Raw genomic sequence first — 23078 nt, 5'->3', positions numbered from 1 at the left:
TGAGCTTAATTTAATTTGTTTCTTATCTTATCCATTAATTAACTTTGTCTAATTGAACTTTGTTTTAGCCACTCAACAGTTTTTCTATCCCCAAAATTTATTTGAGGCATAAGAATAGAGCGTTTAATTGCCTTCAAACGAAACATTAATGTTTTTAAATTTATTGAAAATTGTGCCAAGCTTGTTTTAATATTGTAATAAATAAAGGCAGATGAATTTGATTCCAATCTGTGATATTCATATCGGAATTGTAGGTATTACAATAATTTTCTTGAGACTACAATTTATTGTATCAGTTTTTTTTAATATAATTAATGTTCGGTTTCAAAATAATATCTTGTTACATAATATTATAATTCACAGAGCAAAAATTACTCATTAAATTTTAAATATTAAAATTACATTTTTATCAATTTAAAAAAATACAAAAGAGGAAATACTACGAAGGTTTTAATGACGTTGAGGAATGCAAAATAAAACTTTTATATATTTCATCAAGTATTAATATATTTACTACACAAGTACAAATATTTAATTTACAGATAAATTCTTTATTTACACTTTAAACGTTTGAATTCCTGAAAACCGACGTAAGGATAATTTTGTACTAAAATAAGTATAATATTATAGTTACTATGATTTGGTTCTATAAAGGTTTATTTAAGAATTAATTATAATTAAATACTACATCATTAAGTAAAATACGTTAACTTAAGCTATATTTACACGATAATTTACAAAGATATAAGAAAATCGAACATGACCAATTACAAGGGAGTTTTCTTATCTATTTTGGCGACATTTTTTTTTTCTTATCACTTGAAAAAGGTGAACGTATTGCACCTTACAGCCTTAGCGTCAATACAACAATAGAAATAACTTATTAAATTAAATGGTAAAGATTTTAAATTAAAGAGGTCGATTAAGCGCGCATTCACATTAATTTTAACACCAATACGTTACAATAACCAAAACTGATATATTTCACGCATGTCGGAAGTTTATTGCTCTCATTTTTATATTCGAATTGACCTTAAATTTTTAAAAATATACAATTTATATTCAATTTTTTTTACTGTCCATTTGACTGTGTACTTGGAGATGGTGAGCCAGGTAAAGAGGTGTGCATTGCCAAATGCGGTGGCATCATCGGTGGTAGGGGCCTTCCCATCAAGTGGTGGGGGAAGTACTGCTGCAACGGGTGAGGGTACATGTGGTGGGGATGGCGGGAAAACTGCGCCATTTTGAGCTTCTCGATCTCGGCTTCTTGGACGCGTTTCGCTTTAGCGCGACGATTTTGAAACCAGATTTTGACCTGATGACAAATAATTTCAATTATTGTAATATGTTTCACTAACGTTCTAAGTCTAAAGGTCACACGTGCGAAAAGAGGTCATGTTTGTAACTGATAACGTTTTTTATAACCTATAAGACTTATTTTGTTTTTATAACTACAGTATAAAATTACTTGCTTACTTGCATACTTTATATGCAAATATTTGTATATTTTTAGCATATAGACATATGAATATGTTTATAACTATTAATTGTGATATTATGACGAAACTAATTGATTCCATTATAACTCAATTTTCAATACCAATTTTTTTCTGCTGTATATTATGTTACATTTAAAAACCATTTTAAATAAAAATATAAGTAAAAGTACAATTAGCTTAAGTTTTTTTTTTTTTATCAAGTTGGTACTATTGTAATTTCTGTTAGTAATTCTATGTATAAAAAAATATATCTAACTAACCTGTGTCTCTGACAGTCCCAGTGATGACGAGAACTCTGCCCGTTCAGCTATACTCAGGTACTGCTTGTCTACGAACTTGCTCTCTAGAGCCCGCAGTTGTTGAGCGGTGAATGGAGTCCGGGGCTTGCGGTTCGGTTTGTGCTTACGCAGATTGCATTTTAGTTTTGGTGGCTCGCCATTGGCGTCTGTGAATGAAATCATTTCATTAATAATAATTCCCATGCTACTATATACTTATTGTTCTATTTTTAAAACCATATTTTTTATATAATTTTTTTTTGTTCTCAAATAATCAAATCCCCACAGACGTGTTGTCTGTAGCTTTGGTGTATATCTTTTGTTTTTATTTCCAGCCAGCATTACTGTCTAAATATTAGTATCACTGATGACAATGCAACATTTTAATTGGACAACGTATCAATTAAAATATATTAACTAAATGAAACAATTGCCATGTTTCGATATCAACAATCTGTGATATTATAATTAGACATAGTCTCAATAACTCGTTAAAAGCGAGTGATACTTGTAATCAATTTAATCTAATCAATCTATTTACTAAGTGTTAAATTAAATTTTGCTATACGATATTTACGTACAAAATAATCAGACGAGATAAAGTGCAATGACCTTTGGTTTTCTTATTGGCTGCATACATTATTTCCTTAGCTTAAAAAAATACCAGCTAACATTCTTTATTTTTTTTAAAGTTTTTATTGATAAAATTCAGGTCATTTGTAAATATATTTCTTTACAAATTGAATTAAAAAGGTATAATATATAAAACTAATAGTTCTGTAAACGACTCTATAGCCGAAGACTTCTGTGGAATGCCGCTTATTTCTCAATAAATCGTATAACGCGCAACGCGGAGGAAACGGACCGCGGCCTAACGATAACATCTATACAAAGTCATTTTTAAATGATTTAGCGATAAAACATGTATTAATACGCAAAACCGAGTATATTTGAACTGGACCGGCTTGAGATATTCGATTAAAGATCATATTTACTAACTCGAATGAGTTTATGTTTCCTCATTATCGTATAAAAAAACCACAAAGTGATGAAGCGCTTTGGCTTTTTTAAACATATACATAGTTTAGGGCTTATGTTTTAAGCGTATTGCAAATATCGAGAAAGTAAAATAAATAATTATTGTCTTTATTTTTACTCTTAATCTAAACATCATACGGTGATACTTGTCAATTTATCAATCAAACTCAAGACTTATTATACAAGAAGTATTTAGAGGTTTGTGGTCCACATTACTTACTGTAACTATTTAGTCAGTTCTAGTGATACAACTGGATTTGCTGATTGTAAAAGGTCATCTTTAATTGACTGAAACACAATAAGTTAAACTTTTACACCATTAATGGCCGGGTTTAAGAAATTACACATGTCCCTTGGGTTAGTAATCACAGTATCTCAATTACCAATCAAACAGTAACACAAAGTTGCTATTTGATAAATCATTGTCAGACAGGTCCTGCAGATCTCTATATTGATTATACGATACATATATATATATATAATTACATAAAAAGTAATTTCATAGTCGTCTTTACCCATTTCACATAAAATATCACGAACTGTGTCTATCTATATATGATTGAAAATTAATTTACAAAAAACAAATTACAAATCTCTTAACAAATGCTGTTTTCATAGCTAATAGCTTAGATAAGTGATATTTGTATATTTAATTGAATAAAATTTAAAGCTTATAATAACACGAGAACCGGTCAAACGGGCTGACACAACGGTAAACATATTAAACAACAAGAATCGCTTAATCTTTATGAATAATTGCTATTTTTAACTAATTTATGATAAAATTTTATAGCTCATAACGATGTTAATCACTGTTTACTAACTAATTAGTGTTTGTGCGTTGATTGATTGAATTGCATTAGAAAGTCGATAGTCAATTTGATAAACAAATTACGCAAATCAATTCATGAGCGGTCATTCATAATTGACGTATGTACGTATGTATATGTACCTAATTATGTACTATGTAAGGTTAGGTAAATATCGCTGATAGCGACATATCAATGTCAAATAATTGTCAGTAGTCGACGCTATTTTGTTTCATCGTGATATTTACGCCCGGTTCATATCTGTAACGAATCGTTATTTTATATCAATAACAGATCGTTTTCGACTTTAAAGCAACCGTTTATTTAATCATTCATAAGTATATGATGTTTTTGGGATCATCCGTAAGGAAAACGAGTCGTTTCTTCATAATTGTAAACTGTCATTGTTAGAGTATTTACCAATGGCGCATAAATCGTATTAATACATTTCATTTTTAATATTTGATGCAATTGAAAATAAATACGCCTCACTACAATCAATTTAATAGTAATAAAAGCTTTGTTTCCCTCACACACGACCAATAATAATATGGAAGTAACATTACACAGATGTGCTTAAAATTTGGCAAAAAAAATGTCTCAGATACAATAAAAAAAAATTGCTCGTGTCAAAATAAATAGATTTATCTCGGTCAAATGATCACGCTAATCTAGCTTCTATTATAAAGTGATAGAGAAGTTATTACCATATCATATGCACAAGAAATCCGCGTTACATTGCTTCTATTAGAAATATTAACCTTGTCACAACGTTTACGATTTCAACATATTAATCCCGATGTCAAACACCACGAGTCGCTTAATAGCTAATGGGCCACAAAAAGCAAGGAAAAAAGTAAATTATGTGACAGCCGAAAAAAAGTTCATGTGTATTAATGTCGTGTTAGGATGTCAAAGCGGCTGCCGGCGCACTCAAACAATAATAAAGTTAGGTACACATGCGACTGGGAGACTGTCGTTTTGAATAAAGTAAAAATGCACTATCGACTTCAATCAATATTCAGTACACGGCTTAATAAATTAGTTCTTAAATCCTAATAATTGAATGAAACTTATGTTAAGTATGTTATTTGAATCCTTATGTGTTGCCTCTGAATAGTCTAAAAGCTAACATCAATAATCTAAAAAAAATAAAGGGAGAAAATATTTATTAAATTTATCGGTAATAAAATGTATTGAACATTTAAAAAATATGTTCTTGTTTATTGTGTACATTTAGTGTGTTCGATATTTGAATTTAAAAAGAAACCATTAACCGGGTTTGTCAGCCACTCCTTAATAGGTCTTAGCATGTGCATTCGTCCTTAAATTGTCCACCTCTAAATTACATATTTAAAAATACTTGCACGAGAAATGTCTGTTTCACAGTTAATTGTCTAAGAGATATCGGCTGCAGATGTTCACTGAATTATACGCGTTTAAGAGTATTGAAAGAAATACGACTCGTTTTAAAATTTAAATACATTTTGCCATTGTTTTACACTCATTCTGTCTAACTTTTTTTTTATTTCAGGCATTATTCTCTTTATAGTCGAAATAATGAGAAATAAGTACATTTCTCAAATTGAAAATACCTTCGAATTGATAATTTAATTCATTTGATATCAAAATTAATTTCATTAGAAAATAATTAATAATTTATTTGACCTTAAAAATTGTAATATATGTACTTCGTTCAATTCAGCTTTTAAAAGACCCTTTGGATCATTATTTTAGAAGGTAATTTTTTTTTTATAATTTGTGTACTGATGCAAATAAAGCTCAGTCGTTAATCTAAAACAAGAATCATATAACAATTACATGTATACAATTATATTTATATTAACCGGGTATGACTCCACTCCACTCCACTCCACTACCACTATGGTGAGTAGTAGTGGAGTCCACGCGAAGACGGCCAGTACAACCAGAGACAATGAACTGCACTAGTCGTCCTCGCCATGCGGGCCCGCAAGATGACTCTTCACGCCTCGTTTGAAGGAACCCAGTATATAAGAGGAAAAGTTCTATATTCCTGTACATACATACTAATAGTTTAACATTCAATTTAAATTTATTTATTTTTAAATGTAAAATGGTCTGTGGAATTTTATTATAGATTAATTGCAATGTACGTTGACACTCACTACGGCCGGGATTCCATCGAGATATAATAAGAATCGATTTTAATGAAATCAATTTAAATGATATGCTGACCGTACTATTCCAGTACCGCTAAAAAGACAGTTGATATATTAATGAGCGAGTTTGCTTTTTGTGAAAGCACCACCATTAATCGTGCGAGGCGTGGTATGTCATTCATTCCGATGTTTTAAACTTGACGTTTTTTGTTGTCTGTGCAACGGAGGCGGGAATTCTTGCGCGGGAGTTGCGTTTACAGAAAATGCTATTTTATTGTAGTGTTTTACACTAATGATCAATCGTAAATATAAATGACTCTATGACTTTATTGAGCGATCTGTTTAATGATAGCGCATCTGAATGATGTTGATTTTTTTAATCTACTTAGTTAAGTATTATTAACGCTTGAACTTTATTTTCGAAGAAGTCGGAACCGATATTCGATATTTTTATTTAATATGTTTTACCGCCAATTTTTTAACGGTCAGCAGCTTTCATAGTTAAATATCATAGTCTTATCTCAACAATAAGTTTGACTTTTTGTAGTTTTTAAAAAGAACACTTGTCAAATATTTATATTTTATTCCACAGATAAAAAACCCGGCTGCAAACATACATATTTTTTTTAAATATGATATTAATCTATGGAACAGACGATATCATTGAAATTTTATTTTATTCAACGACAAAATAATCGATATACGTAAACGAGCAACGTTAACTAAGCATTCGTAAGCAAAAAGGAAGCGAGAGACATCACAATAAATCTCCATAATCGGTTCAAACAAAGACCGTCCCAGCCATTAACAAGTCTTCCCGAATTCTCCGAGTACACCTACAATATTTATCTGGCGATCAAACGAAATGTCTTGTATAGAATCATTCATCACGCGACTCGATCGCTTTTGAACCGGGCCATAGAAAACGCGGAAGTCCGCCGTTAAACTGTGCCCCGGATATGTTATTATAAAGGCTTTGATTTAATTGTTTAGATCAAATAGTAGTTTAATACTTGAATGTTATAGGTAAAGTTTAATTTGATCTAATTTACTGATAGTACTTTGATAAAGTGGTTTGTACCGATTTATTTTTAATGTTAGTCAAAGGTAATATTTAAATTGTGCCAGTATTATATATATCAATTTAAAACTGTTTTCTTTTTTGTTACAGAGGCACAGTTTTATTTTCGCCTTGTATAACGGAATATGCAAGAGTTATGTTTCCAGCTTTGTGTTATAATTGTGTGTCTATAATTTGAATCTGAACTCATCTTAGTGTTGCCAATTAACATGATGTTATAATTAAAGGAACATTATTATTATTAATAAGTCAAATGTAAACGTTAATACATACAACACGTCACTACAAAACTAAAATATTTTACGGTAGACATTATCGAATAATCCTGTAACGACTCCAATACAAACTTCGACCTTAATACCTAAATCACAAAGTGACTCACACACACAAACACAGCTATAAACTGTCATTTCCAGCGTATTCCATGGCTCTGGTCTGTATCGATTAACTAAAGCGCGCATTTAGCCCCGACGCAATACAAATAGCACTATTCAATGGGACATTAGTATTTTGGCGTACAGCCAACACTTGACAACACTTGACTGCTTGTTCAAACCGCTGATTTAGCTGGAAATTACTTTATCTGTGGACAATTCATTTGTATGCGGTTTTGTAACGGTTTTAACCGAAAATAGAAATATTACTACTGTTTTTAATATAATATGCATATATGGATTTGGTCGTTGTATAATGTAACGATTCTATAAATAAAAGGAATAATATTTAAAGATTAAAAGTAAATTGTAATTTGAAACCTCATTTAAAAAAGGAATAAAGGAAAAATATTTCTTCCTAATAACAGGAAAAGTTTTTTTTTTAAATAAATACTGTAGTTAATACCTAAGGTAGACTCAATAATGTTAATTGTATTTAATTAGTTAATTATCCCGTATCCTATCCCGTCGCAAATTAATTCTCATTTTGTATTATGAAGCTATTTAAAAGTACCTCCTTACTTTAAACAATCAAATAAAAAACGAACGAACATTGTTTCTCTTACCCGTACAAATGTATCCATTGTCTTATTGCGTATAATTGATTGAGAATGCTTCTATAATTAGGAGCATGACTTGTGGACCGCGCCTAGTGTTACCATTTTAGTCATTAACCAATATATTGGTGTTAAGTACATGTGACGACTTCGGGACAGATTTTTAATAGTAGGTTCCAAATTTCAATATTTATAAACTTGGTACATATTAGGTTTATTTTATAATGAGAAAAGATCCGTAAAGAAATATTTTTTGAAATTCGAACGTTAAGGGGGAAGGGTTAATTGGACGTGTAACTTTGTATGAATTTTATCCATACGTAGTCAGAACGAGCAGCTAGTTAAATGTTAACCGTTTCTTAAATCGTCAATGCGCAAAGTAAGTATTCATCTAAACTATGTGTACTACTTGTTCCTTATAATTATTATTATGAATACGAATATATGATTGTTCATCTGTTTATTCGCTATGGAGATAAAATAATTTTATTTTCCATTTAGAACTCTGTAGTTAATTTCAATTGAATATTATATACTTAAATGCGAGTTTTAATATAATTTTATCGATATCGATATAAGCTATCCTTACAATGTAGCAACCCTGCTCTATTTATATTACATTTACAGATTTGTAAATTATTTGTTTATATTTGCATATTTTTATACAACATACCGCTATTGGTCACAACAGAATACGATTCTGCACTTAGAAGCCACCTCATCCAATTAAAATCAAAATATTATCTGTCAATTGCGATTAGTAACCAATCGCCTGTGTTGTAAACGAAATTCTATTGGACCTTAATATAACGTGATTATTCAAGAGATCATGATCAGACAATTATAGAACCATTCAAAATATCAATTTCAATGCGATTGAATATGTTGCAAAGATGAATCTATTATGGTCTCAAAATGATGTATTATATGAACACAATTGGCACAATACATTTGTAGTAATTGAATTATTATAACAAGCCAACAATACACATTTCGTAACTTTTTAGAAAGTTATTTTACAAATTCGTTTAACGTGAAACTACAGTAACTTTTGAACTAACAGAGTTTTTCGCATAAAACATTTACTAATGATAAATTCGTAGGTATAAATGTTGTATCTTCTTTAAATAGTTTTGTAAGCAATTATCTGATTACGTTGTTGGTTCTATTTCGAACACCTTCACACTACCATGGATTCGTGAATCATTCAGATACATTCAATAGTGGTATTCTGTAACACACTCCGTATTTTATTGTATATATTTTGAAAACCCACTTGCGGTGATATCATACTTTGATATGGGTATCCTTTTATTTTATAATTATAATAGTCACTGTCGCATATAACTTTGTGATATTTCTTTGAAATTACACACAATTTTTTAATTATTATACACAACCGTAAAAATGAAGTTTATGTGCGCGAATCTGAACGGCTTTTTAATTAAATTATGCTATATCTTTATCGTAGTACCTACATATATATGTTTTATTATATGATGGCGTTTAGAATGGATACGCTTATGTGACCACATTTTCCTGTTACATAATAATATTCACCGATTCTATCATGATTTTTGCGACATTAACCGTAAACGCAGCGCACGCATTGGAAGCTCTAAAAATGTATATTTTTTCCCCATTTTTGCAACATTTTTAATTGATACTCCGCTCCTATTGGTCGTGATGCTATAGACCTGTAGTTCCTGAGATTAGCGCCTTCAACCAAACAAAACACGTCTTCAGCTTTATTCAAAATATATAGATTATTCAAAAATATTTAATAAATATAAAGTATAATATTTTTTTATAGTAACATAGTATTATTTAATAAATAGATAGAAATACCCAGAATATGTTAAGAAACTTTGTTTATAAGATTCCAGTAATTCGAGTTAAAGATAACGCAATCTCTGCATCCCATAGTCATTGATACTATGAAAGTGACCTATATCTCTTTAATATCAATGTTCATTGACTAAGGTCTTAATTATATTGCACTCAATTTGAAATATTTAAAACTATAAGAATACATTCGAATTTTAAATAATATATTTTTAAATATAAAAGAGAGTTCATCTCATTGTTTTGTTAAAATAACAAATATAACTATTTCAATGAGCTCATTCGATCATAAAACATATTATCCTCAATAAAATAAAATGTTTACACAACGATTTCGGTCAAATTAATTAAAAATATAATCGCGCTATAAAAATAATCGGAGGATAAAGTTCATTAGTATTAATTATAATTGTAAATAACTAACCGAGATATGATAAAATATATATAATATAGCAATTTAATTATGTATATTGTCTTGATATTTACAATTGTGGTCAAATAATAATATATATTTTATGATTTTTAAAATAACGATTAGTTTAATGAAGTTATATTTAGAAAATGTTAAAATTTAATCGTTAAAACATTCCAATGTTTGACTTATCGACCTCAATAAGATAAACTTCAATGATAAAACGTATTATAATAAATTTTATGCAATATTTAGGTACGTTACCTACTAACACGATATATTAGGATTTATACCATTGCATTGCTAATATTATAAACGCGAAAGTGTATTTGTTTATTTTTTACGCTTCCACGTCTTAACCACTCAACCGATTATCGTGAAATTGCATACATGTTGTCAGGTATATAGAAACATAGGGTACCTGACTACTCTCGCAACTCACATGGGCTAAACCGCGGACGGAAGTAAGTAAATAAACAGTGTTAAATGGACTAATGCTGTATAATATACTCTCCTATACTTTACGATTCCTATTAAGATATAATTGACTCAAAATGTGTTCCAATAGGGATGGGAAGATCTTTTTTCATCATAATTCGGGAAACACAGTGATAACAAATCAGATGGTGACATTTTGTTATTTAAAAATTACAATTTGAATTCATTTCGAGAGGTCGAGGTCGCAACATTGCAAATAGTAGGTATTTGTAATGCCCTTGAATTTAAAAATTAATCTACATATTATATCGTTTTAATAAATTACACTTTGAAATGTATTAATCGTCGAAATATACTGACATTCCACACTTTCATTTTTCAATAATGACAAATCTTTACCGTATAATAATATAATAAAATTATATCGTCAATATTACAAACTCTACAGGGTATATTAATAAATGAACATGTTAATGCGCGTGCGCCGGTACGCCGCGGGGCGTCCCGACTCCCACGCTGCACGCTGCCCACCTAGTTATAGAACATGTTTTATGTATTATTTTTTATAAATTAAAATTGAAAAATTATGCTTGCGACGTTTTTTTTATATCGTGGAAAAAACGAGAGTGTGAACACATATTTATAAAAAAAAATATTAGCCATAAAACCTACGTCTCTTCAAAAAAAAAAAACAATTCTTTCTTTTAAGTAAATTCTAATTATGAAGCACTAACAGATTTGATGTTAAAACGATAAAAAAATAAAGCGGGAATATATTAAACGCGGAACGATTGTAAGGTATTCGTGACCAAAGGAGTGTATTTTAAAAATATTTGCTGCGCTATTTTTCCTAAATGAGTATTCAAATTAATTCCAAGAAGTCCGTTATTTATGGTCCGAATACAATGTGACCAAACCGCGATGACAAATTATATAATTCGCCACGCTATTTTATTTTTAATTAAAATTAATAAATATAATATGATGATAGTTATCCGTATTTATAACCCGGATTATGATTCTGCGAATGAAAATTTATTTTGCGTTTTGACATTTATAATCTGTGAAATTTTATTCGATCCTTTATTTATTTCATCTGTGGACACAAAATTCTATATGCTCTTCGTTAAATTAAAAATTTCCATCGTTTAATTTGATATAAAAAATCTAGTCGAAGAGCAATTGCATTCATTTAAATTAATTGATTGAAATTTAATTATTCAAATAAGAAATATGATATCCATGAGTAAATATATGTATATTTTTATGTCAAATATTATTTTAAAATGAATTTATGTATGCAATTAATTATAACGCTTGGATCAATCAATAATATCCATTCTCCGTAATCTCTAGATATCCCATTAAAACAGTAGCGAGCAATAAAATAGACTATATAAAAATTTGGAAACTATTAACGGATATTTGCATATACATTATAAATTCTTTTGAGACGATTAATAATAAATTATTCGTTGATAATTCACTAAAATCATCGATATCTTAACAGCATCTGGAATTTATAGAGCATAGACAATTAGTATCGTCCGCTTTCTTAATGTAAAATACTATTTTCTTATCTTTATTATTCAATATTTTATTAATCATTAAACTATTCCAGTTCGTTTTGTGGAATAATTAAAAAGTTATAGGCGTTTTTGTATTTATTTCGAATTTTTAAATAATTGCTTACAAATTGATGATATTTTTATCGCTACGATATTTTTTGTACGAGAAATTATTTTTCGGTTTCATTTGTTTTTATTTACCTCATGTATATACTGCCTATTATCATATATTGATAATAATAATACATCTTATATAAACGAAGGCTTTGTCTGATTAATTTCTTCATATTTAATCTTAAAAAAAAATCAATATTGTATGATGTGACGCTTGAACTCCAGAAATAACAACAACCAATTGTTATTAAACTAAAATATCAACTCAATCGTTTCATCTATAAAATAATTTGCAATATTTTAAGAAATTTCGTAAAATCACAAACGAAGAGAGCATGTAGTAACCAATTAGGCATATTCGAAATTTGTTACAGTATTAAGCTCATTACAAGCGTACAATAATATAACACGAAGAACCAAGCGACCAAGTGCAAACTCAACGATAAATACGTCCATATTTGTCTATCAGGTAACTGTAAATTCTTATCGGGGCGACTCGTTAGTGGTAACCCGAAACCCCTATTACTTCAGCGACGGGTTTTCAAATAGATACCTTAAGTTTTAGATATTAAGCTACAAATTGAATTGTAGGGTTATTTAAGGTCTTTTTTCTACCAGTACTCGCACGATTGCCTTTCCTAATTGGCTCGCCATCTGTTTTAATTCATTTCGCGATAGTTTTACAAGTATTTTATTGACGCATGGCTCCGCCTGGCGGACGGTAACGGAGCGATTAATCGATTCGATTCGTTTGCGTGCGAATCGCTCGATTGAATGTCTGGATTGCGAGTAACTATTGATTTAAAGTAACGTTTCATAAAAGTATCCGATTTACGAATAGCTTCATTTCACATTAAATTAAATAAAGGATCCCTATATAAATCCTATCAATATTATTTGCCATTTGCAGCTACACTGGTAATAAAGTAAATATCGCAATATGGGAGGTCGTGGAACATATTTTTTTTAATTTGAACTAAAATGTACTGTAATACTGAGGCTTATAACATAAAATTAAATTAATCTTAAAAAGATAAATCCAGTAGCGTCTTCAGTGACGCGTGCTGCCATCTCGCGGACGATGACAGAGCATAATAAATCTTTAGATAACATCAGAAGTAAAGATTATACGGTGCTGGGATCCCCATCACGCCATCCGTGCTTCCTGCACGAACAAATTAGAGCTCGCAAACAATCATGCTAATTGGCAAACCCTTTGCTTTAAAACCTTTAGCTTAAGGTTCAAATTGGAATGGAATCTTTTGAAGGAAGCTGGTACTTTTAAGCAAATATATTTTTAGTTATTCGCAGAAGTACAGCAATGTTGACGCCGGTAACGACTTTAGACAATGAACAGAAGTGCAGTTTAAATCTTAAGTGCACTAGTTAAAAGCATGTAAAATTACGAGCAAAACGTTAGCTTGCTCTTTGACTATTTTACAAATGAGCCGGAGAACCACACGCAATTCGTAGAACAGTATTTACAACTGAAAGAAAATTTCGTTCACGTGAAATGTTAATTTCTATGAATTCCGAGTGAACTTTTTGCTAAATCGCATATTAAAACTCCTTGGTCATTGAATGTTTTTGTGCAATTTCAAATTCTGCCCTCGACCTATGCGTTGACCAATTAGAAATGCCCATTAAAACGCGCGGTTCTTTGCTTCTTTTTTTCGCAAAATGCATTCCTTCACGAAACAAGGTAGGCGATTAAATTCGTCAATTTGCACAAACAAGCCACCGGCTTTTGGCTGCGTCGGGTTTTTGATACCGAACGACTTCTGCCGGAATACAAATGACGTTTGAATAAATTCACAAAATTTATATATAACATCAAAAAAATACATTAATTTCAATTAATAATTATTATTATATTTTCATCGCATCACGCTATTATATCTACCTATCTAACAACATTTGCCGTTCCTCGAGACTTCTCTCCGTCTAGATTTTTGACCTTTAAATCCACTTGTATATGTCTGTCATTATCCCTTTTCCTAGGCTCCATGCTACTTGAAGTCGTGATTAGGTAACAAACGCACAGAGAGATACTTTTACATATGTAACATTGACGCACACGTGTGTCATTAAATCGAATATTTGTAAGGTAACGCGTTCCTAAGAAACATTTATTTGATAAATAAGAACACAATAGATGTGAAATCAAAACTATAAATCCTTTAGAAAGGGATCTTGTATTCATATTATTTCAGGTTAAGGAAAATTATATCTCATCTTATCACCGCTAAGCATTTATTTAATACGTTATAGAAAAAAACAATAGAATACTAAGTATAAAAAATATGCTTTTTTCTCAAAAAAAGTGTTGCCGCGTTATTTTATTACGTATTGTATTTTTTCACGGATGAACTTTTTGCAAAAAAGATAATAATTTTCAAAGTTGCTATAAAAACAATTTTAATCAAATTAGTTAATTAAGACAGCAAACGAATGTCATTTAACGTTAAGAAATTAAAAAACCTAATCAGAAACAAATATTAAAATGAAAGGCAAAAAAAATGCATTTTATTTTAAATAAAACTTTTTCAACACTTTAATTACGAATTTAATTTTAAATATGTTTTCGTGATATCAGCTATATACAATGACATTTAAGTAAAAGGCACAGATATAATTAAATTGCAATAATCACGAGACCATTAGCTCGATAAGCGTGAAAAAAAAATTATTTCTTAATCAATTCCACTGAAGCAGTGCAATTTTGTATTAGTAATTTAACATTCTTAATAGTCTATTATGCGGACTCGTAAACAAATAGGAAAATACGAAGTTATAGTCGTATTAACGCGTATTTAACTCGGCAAAGGCAAGAGGCCATTGTGCCGATAAGAAAACAGGTCCTTTATTTTTCAACGTTTAGGATAAAAGTCCAGCGAATAAACTACGCTTTGCAGCGCTGATATTAGCACCATTATTTTCTATAACTGCACAGTACTGTACCTACACGTGTATTCTTTGTTTCAAAAGATAAATTTAACTCTAATAGGAAACAATATAACTTTCATAAAATACGACTTTCTTATTTATTACGTGACATTAAAAATCAACAAAATTCTTAAATAAAAGTCACAAAGTTCAGTTATATTTTAAAAAAAAAAGAGAAAAGAAAACAATAAACAGCCATGTTAATTGTATTTTTTTTAATATAAGTATTATAGATGTTCTAGAAACATAACTAATCTGAAAAAAAATGTAGATTGAACTATCTAAAGCGATGCGTGATTGCGCATTCAGTGGAGGGCAGGCATTAAAGCTGGATTGATTTGGTTCCAGATATAGTTCAGGAGCGAGATTTTTTTGTTTGTAATTGAACAAATTATATTAAATGTTATCGATGTATTCAAATCTCTAAAGTTTCTTCGTGATACATGTATTTAAATACATTTGTCTTCGTAAATTAATGAAGCGATCAATTTAAGAAAAAAAAAAAAACAAATCTGCTAGTTATATTTAAGCTACAAATGATATGTCATCAAATTGTAGTAATTATATTATAACAGCAAATATCGAAAGAGTTTTTATAGCCTTTTTGCAACGGGTAAAAAAGTTTTAGTAACGGTCTGTAAACGTCACACTGCTAGTTTAAAATCTTCACTTCTTTTGAGGAGACGGCTTAGAATTTATTCCTTCGAGGATGTTGTTACACATGACAGAATTACGTGTCGACACAGGCAGATTTCCTCACGATGTTTTCCCTTCACCGCTGGGTATAAAATAATTTATAAGACAGGCTACGACCATACAATTTCTGGTCAAGTTTTACGTCTAGCCGTACAAAGAACTTGTACCTATCTCTTGACAAAATCGTCAATATGTACTTGACCTTCTTTTTAGATAGATTAAAAAGAATAAAGATTACGAAAAAATAATAATGAGACGACACAAAATATAAAGCAACAATTATGATCATTTTGTTCCTAACAATTTAACGTCTTTTTTAATTATTTCATGGTAATTTAAATACGAAAACGAACGGACAGAAGTCACACGCGAAACTAGTACATAAATTATATGCATACAAAAGTTCAACAGTTTTATAAAGTGAATTAATGGATTGTGATAGTGCAGAAATGTTTGACATATTTACGACTGCACAATAAAAGGCAAAAAATTACACTTAATTAGTGTAAAACTGAAAATAAATTAAGTTCACGTGACAATGAGCCATTACAAGGAGCGGAGTGCATGTTAATGCCGGCTTAAATTCACTCGGTATGCATTTATATACGATACACAATGCAATAATCACATGATGATCTGAACATGTGCTTCAAATCAATTAGGGAAATAGATATGGCCTTTAGAACATGTGAACCAACTATATACTTATTATCTGTGACTTTGCTTGCGCAGACGCAGATGCGACTTCAAATCTAAGGAGACAACTAGATAAACCCCGAAATTCAAAATAAAATATATTTATTTTTTTACTCGTCTAATAAATAACTATTAACATATACAATAGAACAATTCCAGCTAAAAATTCAACCCAGCGTGTTTGATACATTTGTGTTAATTTTTAATTTTTTTTATAATAATTTTAATCAATTTCCGTAACGTCAACTTTCAGCCTCGATTTGGAAAGATCACAGACCCGACACTTGTATTAATTTACAGTTATTTTACTAGATTCGGACTAGAACTAGTTATTACTAGAAAATGAAAAATACAGATAAACTATTGCGATTAAAATCTCGCACTCGTAAACTGCATCATGTAGCTTTAAAAAACTGCTCTAGATTACTCTATCATTAATATTTCTTGTTGTTTATATAATAAAAATATAATTACCTAGTTATTCTCTCGCTATAATTAGTCATAGTCAATTTAAACTATGTTTTATATTTGTCTGTTTATTCATTTTGAATGACAATGACAATTAAATAATTACAATAATTAATTTGCTTAAGCTGAAGGCGAGGCTGTATGTAGCAATACATTTGCTCCTTCTGAGAAGAACGATTTAAAAAAAGTGATTTGACTAACGTATGTCATATTTCTGCATTAATAAAATAACTACACTCAATTGATAACTACAACATATTTAAAATAAATAATTCTATTATCTATCTATTTTTAGCAAAGGAATTCACTAAAAAACATTATAATAAAATTTAATACTCTTCATTGTACTAATAACCGTGCTTCAAGCACATTTGCTGTTAATGTCATGCTAAATGTTAAACACGCGAATAAGGGACAAAGAAATCTTACGATAGGTATATATAATGTTTCCACATTATGTATCAATATAACGTGTAAGTACCAAAATTTTTAAGCGCTTAATTTTTACTCCGTTCTACGTGATTATTAAATAGCTTAAATTGTGTATTAATACATGTCTGAAAAGAATAAAGGTATGTAACTTTATTTACGGTAATAGAAATAGAGTATTACTAGCTGAGCATCTCCATCATTATTATCTCCATAATCATATTAATAATTGTTCTATTATCAAATACGTAGTGTATTGTTTTAGTACTTTAAGTGTCAGTACCTCAATAACAACGCTATGTTTCCGTGTCAAGCAATTAAGCAAATAAAATTTATAATAGTTGTTGTATTGACTGCTTTTGTTATTGATATTTCCCGTTCGGGATAACTAAACAAAAGTTAGTATCTTATTCAGGTTCGAAATCCGTCTGGTCACGTGATCGGTACATTCCAATAAAAAAACAACTTATTTAGTCAATAACATAGATAATTCGTTTGCGTATTTTAATTGTAATAGTAATTTTTGTGGATACTTAAGCATTTTATATTACGTTGAAAATAATGAAAATGTGAACAAATTATCTTATTAAAAAACCCGTTTACAAAGAGACAACATACCAATAAGTAATGTATTAATTATGTTTAATGAAATTAGTTAAAAAAGCAATGCGCTTTACTTAACAAATAACTTTTTATTTAACTAATAACGAATTTTAATTTAATGATATTAAAAACATGAATATTGTGATTTAATAGACTCGAAGAAAAACTAAGCGATTAGCACGCCACAGTTAAAATATATTAAGTATTAAATTTTCTTAATGATTTGAATTCACGCAAATTAAAATGTCTGCTGTGTTTTAGCATCAGATATAAAATTGACATTACCTATTATGTATGTATTTTTATTACAAGTTTATATGCATATATTTTATGCAGCAGTAATCTTGAAAATTAATGTCACCGTCCTCAGTGATCATATAAACGAATAACTTCTTCGAAACCGTCCTAATTGCTTGAATTTTTTAAGCAAACATTGTAAGACGTGCGAAAAAAAAATGTTCAAAGATGTAATCGCAGTCATTTTTTTGTTTCCATTAAATATTTTGCAAGTCCTTTTTTTACGTCGATCTTCTAATTTAGATAATCAATAAATAAATATTTGAAATACATAGGTACGTCCCATTTTATTACCTAAACAAATTTGTTTTTATACGTAATCAAAATATCAATACTGCAATACCAATATACAGTACAATAAATACCATAGACATTTATAAATTTTTAATTATCGAAACCAATAAAAAATATAAATACAATTCAAATTTATCTGATCCACGAAATCTTGGATCATTTTGGAATAATATGCTAAGTCGTCGGCCATGTTCGAACCGCCATCTTACCGATGATATTGTTTTCGCATTTCGACAGATCCGTTATTTATGTAAGGCTTATTTGGCCCCTTTATTTGCGTGTTTGTTTTGGACGACCGGTTCTTAAGGGGTTACCGGAGATTTTAGCATCGTGTCCCAATTGTCAAGAGGTTTATCCTTGGTAAACTTACACTAAATTTTTCACTTTAAACATGTTGACTGTTTATATCGCTACTTGTTGGATTAACACAGATATATCTTGTTGGGAAATAAATGAATTAGTAAATCTAATAAGAATATTTGCTTAAAGGAGAATCCGTATAGTTAAGAAGGAAGTATTTAATATTAATAAGATTTCGTCTAATTTTAATGTTAATTTCTAAACCATTTTATAATATTATAATTAGGTGGTTACTTATAAAACAGAACAGCATATTTAATTGTTTAATACGAGTACAATTTATGCGTCCATACACCTCTACTTAGTTTAAAATATGTACCGTAGATATTTATAAATTATAAGTATTACCTATTAGTGATGTAAGTGACCTACTACTTATTTTAATTGCCCCCATCAATAACCATGGAGAAATATTCCAAATATTTTTCAACATGATATAAGATATACCATAAACATTCCGGTAGAGAAAGTACCAGTAAAATAAAAGTCAATAAACATGAAGATACATTTTAAGGTTACAAAAAAAGTGATTGATGACTGTGAGGCGTTTCTTGCAGTAAATTATAAACTTCAGCGTACCCTTACAAAAACCGGCGCTACGCGGCCGACGATTGAAATACACGACTAAATTATATAAATTCTGGGTTAACTTCCAATGTTGTATAAGTAATTGACACCACATTTCTTTAAATTATTCATTTGGAAATTAGAATATTAAAACCAAAATATATTTTATTTGAGACTAACCTGTTATATGTCCAACTGGGAAATGCGATTGAAACAGTGGTCCGAACGATGGCACGACTGATGGAGCCCCAGGCCAGCTCAAGCCGTGGTAGGCTGCTGCCGCCGCTGCCAACGCGCTGAACGGAGTCGGTCTTATAGGTCCTAATCTCTCTTTCTCATTAGGCGTCGACGTTCTATCGTCCTCATCGCTCTGAACTCCGTTTTGCAAATCTTCGACGTCCACTATCGAATCTTCTTGATTTACAGAATCTTCGTATTCGTCATCCGACGATGTCACAGTTGCGGAGGCGTTTAGATTCAGGGGAGGGGTTTGGGATGATGGCCTGGGAGATAATGACTTCCCGCCGGGTAACTCGGGTTGCGCTGCCGGAGATTGTCTTAGAGGAGATTCTGGTATCGTTCGATGATGCCTAATCATTTCAGCCGTCTCATCAACCTGATTCGCTTTAGTGTCAGCCAATATTGAGGCGACGCTGAAGCTGATCCTCGACGCTTTCGGTGGCTCGGTCGCCTCCGCCGGGCTACTCGGGTATCTCGAAACACTCTGTATCGCCATGTTCACTTCCTTGTCCTCGTATCTTTGTTTCTTTAACATTGAACGCCAGTCAGTTCCATTTAGCACAGTTTCACACTAGGATCGCGATCGTGGGATCGTGTACGCATGCGGGCGCGGTCGGAGGTTGACTGGCCGGCGAGGAGCGGCGGAGACCCTCGCACCGGCTCGGAGGCGTGTCCGTGACGAGCGCCGCCTCCGAAATAAAGCCATCCCGCTCCGCCAATCGACCGTTCGGAGCCGAATTGATCCGAGCGGGGGCCGAGGGGAGAGCGATTTAGCACGCTCTTATCTCGTTAGTCTCCTTTGTGATACTCGATTTTTTTGTAGGAATCAAAACATAATTACCTTTTGTAGGGGTTCGCGCGTTTTGATCGCGCACTTTATGTCCGCCACCAGAGGTATAAAGTATAAAAATATAATGAGCAGTCGTGAATGCCGCTTGTTAAATCCTTTTGAGAGATTCTCCGGCTGGTTCCCTTTATGAGATTAGTGCCAGGGGCAGCGTTTTGGTGAATTTCGGCGCGCTGTTTACGGATCCGTTTCAAATTAGCGTTCGTGATTTACTGCCGCTCTGCCATTGTAGTGACATTCGGCTTTTTGATTTATTTATTTTAAGGCAATTAGTAGAGGTTAGTCTCATATTTACAGATTAATTAAAATATATTACGTGTGGATTAAAGATTCAATATCTTCAAACTGTAGTAAATGAAAATGAAATTTCCCTTAACCTATTTTTTACCCATAAGTTAGATTAAACTATAGTTCAATAGATACCTATTTTTTATAATCCAATTAATTTCCACTGTCGTCAGTCTGTTTAATTAAAACAAATTTGAATAATAGATATGAATATCATAAAAAAAATATTAAATTCAAAATAAATCATTATAATATTAATAATACTATTATATAGCAGAACGAAAACGAACAAAAATGTCAATGAAATAATAATATTAATTTCGTTTGATATTTCTTTGATTCAAATTAGCCTATAACTATTGCTTATCTCGTTAATCTAATAGCTAGTTTATATTGCTGCAGACTTCGAGATCCTGGGGTTAAATAATATATATATATTTATTTTTCCAAAGTATTCCCCAGTACCAAAATTATTTATCTCTACCTATTCTACGAAGTTGGTCTATTGATTACCTTATAATGCTGCAGATTTCAAGGTACTGAGGTTAAATCCTGAATCGTTTACCAAATTTTAAAAATAATTGAGTTTTAATCTTCAGTAGTTAATTTAAAAGATTCAAAATTGAATGTTATATATTCCCTTATAAATCAATATAACGTAGAGTTTGCCTCTGTTTTCGTGACACTTCCGTACCTACTAGAACTTAACTTCATATTACGAAGAATAGCAGACATTTAATCAAATGTGTAATACTAATATAATGTATAGTTACATAATAAATTAAAAGGCTTATGTACAAAGATAAGGCTCAGTAACATATGCCTTTGCACACTTATTTATTTAAATTCTTTACCACATAATGTGTTTATTATAATAGGTATTATAAATTACATAAAAAGATAATAACATACGTTAATGAATTGTTAAACTTAATTATTTAATAGATATTTGAATACAAAATCTTTAAAAATGTAGATGTTTATCACAATTCTCAGTATATTATTTTTATGTTTGGAAATATTGTACATTTATGAATTAAACCACCACACTGCTACACAACAATATACGTACCTAGTTACATATATACAGAATGTAAGTACAAATGTATACTTTTTAAAATTTGTCTCGAAACTTGATGTGTGACGTCATATGTAATTTAGTTTTTTTTAATGACAATATAGTATGCCTTATTAAAATTTATTAATTGACTTTTTAGAAATAATATTTCTGAGAGTCGTAAAGCAAAGTATGTATTTTAAATACATTTTCTTTTTGTCTTTTTTAAACCATGATGATATGCTTAGTAAATAAAAATAGAGTAGGAGCTAATGAAAAAGTATCAGCCAAAATATGGTAGGTACTTATTTCAAGTCAATTTTAAAATAAACTGCATTATATTCGGAGAAAATAAACAATTTCCTATCACTTCACACTCGGTTTCATCTTAAAATACACCAGAGGGTCCTATGTCATTATATCTCACATCTATAACCGCCCTAATATTAAGCCGTGCAAACTTAGGGTGATGTCTATTACCCCTACCTCGCCCCTCTCGTTCACTCTTATGCAAAATTCTTATATCCATCCCCCTCTAACTATAATAGTTGGTACTAAATAGGCATTTAGTATTCGGAAGGGAAGACAGTTAATTATATGGGGTGCGAAGAAAAATAGTGTGAGAGAGCAAAGTTATAGCGGTTATTAAATACCTTATTGCATTAGTGTTAAAGGTGAAAATTGTTTGATATGTATTTATTGTAAATTTGTAGATAGGGATAGATTGGTTTGGTTTTCCGTATTAGATAAATGACGTGATATTAATACAATATTGTTTATTATGAGGGAGGATCTCGCTTGTCTTATTTCGAGCATTAATAGCTTAATGAATATCTTATTATTATTTGTTAATTATTTTATTTCAGAGCATGAAGAATTAAGTCGTTTCATATTCTAAGAATAGGGAAATTATAATCCAACAAAGTACGATAGATACCTAGCCTGACGCGGTCACTGGATCAGGGCACTTTAAACGCTCAATTCTGAACGAAACGTTGCTGCACCACATTTTCAAGGTAGCTCGTTAAACACCTACTGTTACCATATGTAGGGCGAAAGATCCAAATCTGTTTGTA

The 23078-nt window shown here is 30.6% G+C and overlaps 1 protein-coding gene across 1 annotated transcript; it reads right to left on the bottom strand.

Annotated features, from left to right (window-relative positions):
• Nucleotides 1–548: 548 nt before the first annotated feature.
• LOC113402716 (muscle segmentation homeobox-like) lies at nt 549–20462 on the bottom strand. Its single transcript, XM_026643025.2, has 3 exons — nt 19751–20462; nt 1760–1944; nt 549–1315 (listed from the first exon to the last, which is right to left on the bottom strand). The coding sequence occupies exons 1-3, from the start codon at nt 20343–20345 to the stop codon at nt 1073–1075; spliced, it is 1023 nt and encodes a 340-aa protein (XP_026498810.1). The 5' UTR covers nt 20346–20462; the 3' UTR covers nt 549–1072.
• Between the last annotated feature and the right edge of the window lie 2616 nt (nt 20463–23078).

This window comes from Vanessa tameamea, chromosome 24 (assembly GCF_037043105.1).
Source record: "Vanessa tameamea isolate UH-Manoa-2023 chromosome 24, ilVanTame1 primary haplotype, whole genome shotgun sequence".
Taxonomy (NCBI): Eukaryota; Metazoa; Arthropoda; class Insecta; order Lepidoptera; family Nymphalidae; genus Vanessa; species Vanessa tameamea.
Note: the sequence above shows the minus strand (reverse complement) of the source record. Positions and strands in the feature narration are given on the sequence as shown.

Excerpts from the sequence above, each read along its gene's own strand:
- LOC113402716 (XM_026643025.2), bottom strand. The coding sequence starts at position 20,345 with ATGTTAAAGAAACAAAGATACGAGGACAAGGAAGTGAACATGGCGATA. Across the intron at positions 1,945-19,750 it reads CCCAGTTGGACATATAACAG|ACGCCAATGGCGAGCCACCA; the intron begins GTTAGTCTCAAA and ends TTTCATTCACAG. Across the intron at positions 1,316-1,759 it reads TGGGACTGTCAGAGACACAG|GTCAAAATCTGGTTTCAAAA; the intron begins GTTAGTTAGATA and ends ATTTGTCATCAG.